The 9,382-nt window shown below is 40.5% G+C and overlaps 1 protein-coding gene across 1 annotated transcript in view; it reads right to left on the bottom strand.

The window, feature by feature from the left end:
* Positions 1-1,386: 1,386 nt before the first annotated feature.
* The window catches only part of LOC134006074 (solute carrier family 12 member 6-like), a 30,951-nt gene continuing 22,955 nt past the window's right edge, over positions 1,387-9,382 (bottom strand). Inside the window, exons 15-26 of the mRNA XM_062445137.1 lie at positions 8,487-8,605; positions 8,274-8,372; positions 8,048-8,167; positions 7,674-7,778; positions 6,248-6,416; positions 5,952-6,147; positions 5,685-5,854; positions 5,022-5,153; positions 4,825-4,932; positions 2,421-2,683; positions 2,213-2,346; positions 1,387-1,548 (exon numbers count right to left, since the gene is read on the bottom strand). Coding sequence (XP_062301121.1) covers positions 1,457-1,548; positions 2,213-2,346; positions 2,421-2,683; positions 4,825-4,932; positions 5,022-5,153; positions 5,685-5,854; positions 5,952-6,147; positions 6,248-6,416; positions 7,674-7,778; positions 8,048-8,167; positions 8,274-8,372; positions 8,487-8,605 — 1,707 coding nt within the window. The 3' untranslated portion in view covers positions 1,387-1,456. The remainder of the gene's footprint in view (positions 1,549-2,212; positions 2,347-2,420; positions 2,684-4,824; positions 4,933-5,021; positions 5,154-5,684; positions 5,855-5,951; positions 6,148-6,247; positions 6,417-7,673; positions 7,779-8,047; positions 8,168-8,273; positions 8,373-8,486; positions 8,606-9,382) is intronic.

The following is a 9,382-nucleotide window of genomic DNA, read 5'->3' as shown; positions in this document are numbered from 1 at the left end:
ATTATGAAATAAGTCAGAACTTGATTTATCTCTATGAAAATGAATTTATCACTTACTATAATTTTGACATATTCAAGTCAAGTCAAGTCAAATTTGAACTCAAAATTGATTCAAAATTCAAAGATAAAACTCATAATTTAGACTTTTATAGTATAGCTTCATATGTTTGACTAATCTCGACTAACCATGAGCATTTAAGAAAAAAAATGTTATAATCAACTTTCCATCTATTTTGTTTGTTTTTCTTTTCCTGGCAGCGACGAGCTTCCGTAAAGATCAGCAGATTTTTGCAGAAAATTAAGAGAAGAACAGATGATATGTGAAAAAACTGAGGATAAAAACACATTCTGAGGTTTGTGTAAATACTTCTGGATATGAAGAGAGAGAAAAATAAAAGACCACTTTTTGATATGCAGGTAATTGAAAGTTGTCTGTTTTTTATCTCCTTGTTAAACATTTAAGTAAGGAGACAGAGCAGTAGTACAGATTTTACTTAAAAGGAGCAGTGTGTAAGATTTAAAGGTATCTATTGGCAGAAATGTGATATAGTAGTACAGTTTAATTAGTGTACAATCAGTTTTCGTTACCTTAGAATGAGCTTTTTATATGTATTGTAGATTTTCCTTCACACTTGTTAGTGGAAGGCTAAATATACCGCTAAATCGTACACGCTGGTCCTTTAAAAAAAGTACATCTTTACTTTCTTCACATCAGTGTTACTTTTCCAGTTATTTTTCATGTATTATCGGAAAATAAAATTAACTTGAAAAAACAAACAAACGAAAAAACGCTCGATTCAGACATTCAGGCGACACTCAGAAACACTCATATCCGCTTTCCAAAATACACGTTATGTACAAAAAGCAACCCTGAGTCTCGTCAGTGGGAACGACTGCTCTGTTCTGGGACGCTTCACAGCTTTCTCTCTCTCTCTCTCTCGTCTTTTTTTATCCCCTCATTCCGTGGTCCACCGCCCCAAATCGCTTGCACTCGTTCGTAACACGACGCTGGTCCCTTCTCCAACAAAACCTCCCCAAAAAAAAAAAGTTCCTTCAAGGTGGATGACTTTCATTCATCATATACACACACACACACACACACAGTTAATCACTCCTTTTTTTCTTTTTTGCTCATTCGTGGAATATGTGTTGGCATTTCTGTAGCTCGACATAAGTGGAATGGAAACCCCCCCGTCATGACAGAAAAAGTGTAGAGATGAAAAGGAAAAAGGGCTGTGGGGCGCGTTTGTTTTGGGCATGACGACTGACTCTGCAGCCAATGACTCCTCCCCCCCTCTCTCTCTCCTTCTCTCTCTTTCTTTTGCCCCCCCCCCCACCACCACCACACCCTCCACAGAGGCTCACAGGCCCCACCATCTCCTCCATCTCTCCTCCTTTTACGTGATTGGCTGCTTCTTCTTTTAAAGAGCTTCTGGCTTCCTCCTCGTTTTGTCCAATCAGGAGTAGATGGTGATGACTTCACTTCCTCCGCCTCTGACCAACAGGACTCGCTCCAAACCTTCGGTGAGGACCTCGAGAAACTCCATGTCTGAGCGACGAAGTCAAGGAATAAAAATGTTAGATTTCTGCTGGTTTCCTATTGTCCTATTGTCTATTTATTATTTATTGATGCTCTTTCAGTTCTTCTCTTCACTTTGCTGCTGTAACGCTGTAAATGTCCCTGTCGTGGGACTCATAAAGGAATATGTTGTAAATACTTACTCTGCAATATCCGTATGAATCATGCAATACCTGCAGAATGTGAATGTTTTATTTGTGGTAGGTGTTTTATCTTTTGTTTTCCGTTCTTTTTAGAAGCAAATATTCATTTATTATTGTTTTTGTTGCACTTTTAATGACTGCATTTTGCTCTCCAGATTTTGTCACAAAAATCCTTTTTTAATGATTGTATTTCTTTTTTTTAAAACTTATTTTATTTAAATTTTTATTTTTGTCCTTATCTCTTGCGTGCTTTGGTCTCAGTTTTTTAACTTTGTTTTTATTCTCATCTTTTTTATTCCTTTTGTTTGTGTCGTCATATTATCAGCTTGTCAAATCTACTGTAAAGCACTTTGAACAACATGAACCTGTATGAAAGGTGCTTTATAAGTACAGTTTGATTGGTTTATGCTAAGCTAACAGTCTCCTCGACTATTAACAAGTGAGAAAATAGCTGATTTGTGCATGCGGTTAATTGACTGAATAAAGGATACAGTTCTCGTCTCCATCTGTGTTTCTGGGGGGTCCCGGCATGTTGAGCAGGACGACCCGGGCATCATGGGATTTGTTGACGATGACCTCATTGAGCTTGACGGCGGTGTGCATCCGCCTGACGTTGGAGTGATCCCTGAAAGAAGAGAAGTAACATGTAACACCCTCTCCGTTAAATATCCCTCCTCCCCCAATTTTACATCCACTCACGGCCTGATGCTGAGCATGTCTCTGAAGCCTTCGGGCGTGGAGCAGCCGGAGTGCGCCGCCCGGTACTGCGAGGACTTCTCTTTGGTCCAGGTCATCTGAACGCGGCGGTGGTGCTCGGAGCTGCCGCCACCGCCTCCACCGCCTCCTCCACCGCCGCCACTGTTCACCACTCTGTCTCGCTCTCCGCCGTCCGTGTCGTCGTCGTCATCCGAGCCGATGCTCGTCAGGCGCAGCATGGAGTTACGATCCTTCACCAGCTGGGCCTGATTCAGTGGAGGACAAACACACACACACAAACACATATATATATATACACACATACATATATGTTCTTTCTCACTTTTGTCACTCTTTTAACTTCTTTCTACTCTACTACTTCAACACCTCTCTCTCTCTCTCTCTCTTCTACACAGCTGCTCTCCCGTCCCCCGAGCTACTGTCTCTTTATCTCTTTGTACCTGTCTGTCTCTGCTTCCTTTGTAGGGGTTTGAGGTGTGGGCTCCAATAGTGCTGTACCTGGGGGAGAGATACACCTACAGACAACACACCGTCACCTCAACTTACTAACACAAAAACAACAAGAGAGGCTGAATCTACTGTGGTCGAACCGAACAATGAAGGGAGGAGGAGGATGAGGAGTAAGGGGCTATAAGAGGCTATAGGGGCACAGACGGGGCGAGACCTGAGTCAAAACGTATCTTAAAACACACAAAAAGACAAGTGGAAAGGTGGAAAATGACGTGAAAATGCAAGATATTTGCAGGAGGCAGTTTTGACTCAGGTTACCATATTTGAACTTTGAATGGACAAACTCTAAAACTACTAATTGAATCCTTCAGATTTAAAAAGAGAAAAAACCCTGTAAGAGCAGCTACAATAATACTGATTTTAATTAATTAAACACTCAGTTTGACATGAGATCTGACACTTTACTGATCTCTTTTCTTACCCCCGTTCACTAGAGAGCTCAAAGACCATGAAAAGCGTTCACTGATAGCAGTAGAGACTCATCTGATTCCCCAAAAAAGGGCACTAATAATTCATAATATATGTCTAAATGTTTGGTTATGTTTTCCTGAAGGATTCATACGTACACGTGGGAGCACAGAGGTCTTCACTAATTCATTAGGAATATAAAAAAAACACAACTTTTACTTTAACTGTGTCTACACTGGTCTACTTGAATCAGCTGCTTACTTTGTTACTTACTGTGGAAGCTGTACAACTTACATCATCAAAGCTCCAGCGAACCCTCTGAGGCAGAAAACCCAGCGGCAAAAGAAGGTTTACGTTGAATAAGTTTAATATTTAAGCTGGAGGAGATGCTGCTTTGGTGATGTGTTGTTACCTTCTGACCTTTTTAGTTTTTATTCTCTTAGTTTCTTTTTTTTTGTGTATTTTACTTCAACTCCAACTAACAGTCTACTTTATTGAAACCATGGTAGAAAAAAAAAAACCTTAAAGTAGATTCATCAGCCTCCTTGTTAAAGACATTTTCTTTCCTTAATACCGCAGACGTTTTCACCCTCGTTAAAGATTTTAAAAAACTGGTTAAACTTATAAAATCCTCCAGCTGAACCCTGAAGATCTTCACCACAGAAAATATTAGTAAGTATGTGATAGAGTAAGCGTCTCCCACACACCCGAAATAACCCACCTGGACGAATGTGCATTTAAATTCAGCACATTTTTATACATCTTTCTCTTACCTGCGTCTTAATAACTGGCACATAAAAGGCGTAACGTCAATATAAATTCATGCTTATAAGTGTGAGTATGCACGTGCTTTCTGTTGGTCCCTCTCATACAGATGTGAGTAGAAAGAAGCTTGATTTGCTTATGTTATATTAGCCCAAAAGCAATATGTAAAATGTAATTGACTTTTTAAAAAATTACATTGTACATATTATTCCAGCGGTTTAGTCGTAGACAATGAATGACATTTAATTAGTATACAAGATAGTTAGAGAAAAATCAGCTTTTTCTAAAATACTTACTGTGTCTTTTATTATTTATTACTTTCAAACAAACTTGTGAATTTTAAGCTCGGCCATAACCTGCTGACCTCACCTGAGACCTTGTCGCTCCACCTGCCTCTGGCCTACTTTCACTGCTGCTGCTACCAGGGTTTCCCTGATAAAATGATGCACGACATTCAACAGACAGATCAGACGAGTGAGTGCGTTATGGCTGACAACAATAATAATGACTCATACACTCGCGATCCACCATCAGGATGGCGTTTGAGTTGACTTTGTTAAAAACTACAGGTGGAGATAATTAAATAACCCCTTAATGTGTGTCAACACTGAACAAATGCACATCTAAAACTCTTTAAAAGATTAAGATTAACGCTCCTTTAAAACATGCTCTGTAATCTTTTTTTAGTCTGACGTAAGCTCACCTCTCTATCCCGGTCTGATTTAGACAGTCGCATCTGTCGGAGCATCTGAGATCTCTGCTCCATCATCAGGGTTCGCTCGTAGGTGTAGGCGCTGATATCGCTGTCGTGCTGAAGAGAGGAGATTATCTTAATGATATTTCTGACACATTTCACTTTGAAACGTTAAATGTTTTCTTGATAAACCGGCAGCAGCGTACCATCTCTACTACTTCCACCTCGGCCTCGATACGCAGGTGATAGAGGAAGGTTGCCAAGTCTTTCTTCATCTGGATGGAGTTATCCTCCATCTGGGCCACCGTGAAGATCCGCATCCCGCATTTACGCCACACCTGAGGAGAGGAGAGCAGTCAAAAGCAACAATTAGTGTCACTGTGGAGCTCTTAAAACTTAATATAGACACAAATAGGGCTGAAGGCAATAAATCGATAAGTCGATATCTTGATATTTTATAGATATCATCTTAGATTTGGAATATTGTTATATGGTGATATGAGATAAGTGTCTTTTACTGCTTTTAAAGGCTTCGTTACAGTAAAAACTTTCTGAGCTTAACAGGCTGTTTTACTCTCGGTCTTTAACCACATTACTGATGATTATTTATCAAAAATCTCATTGTGTAAATATTTTGTGAAAGCACCAATAGTCATCCCTACAATATTGTCAAAATATCCACACCTGCGGAGAGGAGAGCAGTCAAAAGCAGCTCCCCAGTAACACTCATCAGCTCCTCCTTGGGGGAGATCCCGAGGCATTCCCAAGCCAGGAGAGATACATAATCCCTCTAGCGTTTTATAGGTCTGCCCCGGTGTTTCCTCCCAAAATGTGTTGTTTAAAAAAATACAGAAACAAGCGCTCCCCACCTTGTGTTGGCGCAGCAGGAAGGGCAGCAGCATCAGCATCCCGCCGTCGTGCACGATCCACCACACGTCGATGTAGCCCTCCGTGCACGGCTCACTGTTGCTGGGGAACAGAGAGATGTTTTTGGGCACCAGCAGGGCCAGGTGAGCTGCTGTGGTCACCCGCACCGTGTCTGGAAGGAAGAGAGGGGGCGCTGTTAGCCTGCCTGACTGCAACACCACATCTGCAAAATGAAGGGATTACACTGTTTCCTGTCCTGTTTGACTCACTGATGAATGTCTTCCAGGACTGCGGGTCTTCGCTCTGCCTCCAGGCGTGCGGCCAGCCCATCACCACGGTGTTGGGTTTCATCCCTCCGAGGCCGCTGGACTGGATCATGTGGCTGATGCCTTCGCGCGGCTTCTGGGCCACGATGCACTGACAGAAACCCTTCACACGCTCCTTATCCATCAAGTGCTTCAGAGTCTGAGAGGTACAATTAAGAAAAAAAGTTTAATATCCTGTTTTTTCTTTAAATAAAACACTATTTTCTCCTCCGTGTTTCAGTGACTCTACACCTTCCCACCTGTTCGGCAGCGAGAGCCTCTCCGTAGCTTTGCAGGAAGTTGCCGGAGACGACGGTACCGACGATGGTCAGGCCCTTTCCCGCCTTCAGCTGGCTGGCGAACGTCAGCAGGCGAGGAGACTTGACGTGGGCGTCTTCGTCCAGCTTTAGTAAGACCAACAGCTGCGGCCTGGAGACGAAAGAGGAGAGGAGAGAAAGAAGAGGAGTAGGTTTGTGTGTTAGTGGAGGTAAAAATAGCATGACAAGGTTTTCACACACGGACAGCAGAGTTGTGATCTGTCATTTATCCATCCTTTAGTCATTTAATAGCTGCTTGTACATATTTAACAACACCAATGCTGCTACATTGGAACAGCTCTCTCTCTCTCTTTAAAAAGGCATATTGTTAATGTAATTGGCTTATGATATATTAAGCCTGTAAACATACCGTTACTATTTTTATTCCCCATTGTTCATATTACTAGTTTTACTTATTATTATTTATTATCTTTATTTCTATTGATGCTCTTTGTATTGTTCTACTCTCCACTTTGCTGCTGTGACTCTGTTAATTTCCCCATCGTGAGATTAATAAAGGATTATCTTATCTAACAGGTCTTTGTTTGTCATTCTGACAGCAGTGACACGACAGGTTAACGAGGCTACTTTACCTAAGCCGACTAGCATATATCCATTAGTATACAGCAGATAAGTGGTGCGCTGCCAAAACGTTCTGGGAGGAAGTCGAGCTGAGTCAGTGAGACACCAATCAGCTGGAGTAAAGATGGGCATCGCATGGTTTTTATATATTTACCATCTAATTATAATCACACAAAGCTCACTGGGAGTATAAACATGTTGTATTCTATTTTTATTTGTTTTGATGTTTTAAAATTTGATTTTCGACTTTATTTTGTACTATTCTATTATTATCATTGTATAATTTTATCTTATTGATTTTATTCATGTGTTTCTTTTGTCTTTTTAATCTAGTTTTTAACCCAGTTTTAGTTTAGTTTTTTATTCAACTTTATCCATTTCATTTTACTTTTGTTTTGTATTTTTAATCTATTTTAACCTAATTTTTACTCTAATTATTATTTGACTTTTTCTCTTATTTATTTTACTTTATTTAATGTCATGCATTGGTTTAAATTTTTCTCTTTGTAAATTGTACTTTGTTTTTGTTCCTTTTCTTTAAGTTATCCTTGTTCTACACTTGTCTTACATTTTGTCTTATTATTATCAGCAGCTTGTAAATCGACTGTCAAGCACTTTGAACTCCATTAACCTGTATGAAATGTGCTGTATAAATAAGGTTTGATTGATTGAAAATGTAAACAGGTGTTTCTGGTGATGTAAAGCAGCTTTACTTCATGTATGTATACTTTATAGTGAGGTTTATCATGGTAGTGGAAACCTACATGAATGATGTGAAAACATGTACCTCCAGTTTTTGGTGTGCGGTGGTCCCTCTTCCAACCTCAGGAGGGCATAACGGGCAGCGCTGAGCGAGAGACCACGGATCCCATCCCCCCACTCTTTCTCGGCTCTGACACGCACACACACACACAGATATATAGAATAAATAAGGACATAAAGGTAAAAACTGTGATTTATTCTTGCCTGACACACACCTACAAACACAGGTGATTCACACTGGAAACACACACTCACACACACACACACACACACACACACACACACACACACACACACACACACACACATGGAAGCAAAAAATAGTACACGCACACATAACTTGACCATGCTGTACATGTACAATCATGCCGGGGAGAATAGATCTCCATGGCAACATACCCGTGATACTCTATGTACTTGTAGATCATGCCTGCGATCACCATGGCAACGATTGCGTAGTACCAAGAGGAGATGAACATGAGCGCCAGACAGATAGTCATCCCCAAAAATGACAAGGTCCTGGAGAGAGAGAGAGAGGGATGAGAGAGCCCCCCGAGAGGCAGAGATCAGTGTGTGTGTTCATATGTGTGTGTTCGTGTGTGTGTGTGTGTGTGTGTGTGTGTACCAGTGGTAGTAGGAGAAGCGTGGCCTCCAGTTAGGCGTCCTCAGGAGGGTCTGGAGAGCACAGGCCAGGTTCACAAACAGATAACACATCAGGAAGAACCTAGAAAAAAAGAGACACAGTACGAACGATGAATAAAAGAATAAATCAAATATAAATATTAGCGACATAAGAGCGAGATTTATTTTATCCATTGTCCGTTTGTCCGTGTCTCACATTGTCAGGATGGGAGCAACCAGATCCAGAGAAGCGATAAGAATCCCGAGCTCGGCTATCAGGGCCGTCAGCAGCAGAGCCCACGTTGGCTCCCCGTTAGCTTTCCCGTGCCCGAACACCTGGCGGACAGACGCGAGCAAAAGAATGTCAAAAATGTGTGTAAATCATAATCGAAGTGGGTTAAAGGTTTACTCATAACATGATAGTACAGTATGTGCTTGCCTGTTTCAGAAAGTTTGAGTTTGACTTTAAGTTTTAGGTACTCAAAGCAAACCACAATGTGCTGACATGATAACCCACAGGCAGCAAAACGTCTTACACAAGCTTTCAGAAACTCCAGGAGGTTAATGTGCTGACTAAGCTCTTCTGTGGCTGTGATACTCTCCACATATCTGTTGTCAATATGTTCTCAAAAGTCCTCAAAAGTCCTTAACCCTTTACATACTGTTCATAGTCTGACTCATAATTAGTCTCTACACCAATTCACATTCATAAATTCCTCATTAGTCATTAATAAATGTTTGAATCTTACAGAAAAAATACATTTATAATCACTAATTTATGCTCCAGGTTAGGATTTTATAGAATATGTAAAATATAATGATGAATACAGCAACATTTTTGAATGCTGATATTAGAATTTTGTAATAAACAAATTTCAGGGTATCTGCACATTTATTAAGATCAAATTTAATGACTTTTAAGACCCTTTTAAAAGGAAAAAATAATACCATTGCTGAAACATATAATAATAAGTAAAATGCAGAATTTTACTGGTGTAATGGGTTGAGAACAGCAAAAGAAGTCTGCACACTGTAGCTCCCAATGCAGGGTTTATATAGTTTAATGGGATATCAAGAGTGTAAACTACACTACAGTGTGCGGACTTTCTTCTA

The sequence above is a fragment of the Scomber scombrus genome, chromosome 23 (genome assembly GCF_963691925.1).
Source record: "Scomber scombrus chromosome 23, fScoSco1.1, whole genome shotgun sequence".
Classification (NCBI taxonomy): Eukaryota; Metazoa; Chordata; class Actinopteri; order Scombriformes; family Scombridae; genus Scomber; species Scomber scombrus.
The sequence above is the reverse complement of the archived record's forward strand: the minus strand, read 5'-3'. Positions and strand labels throughout refer to the sequence as shown.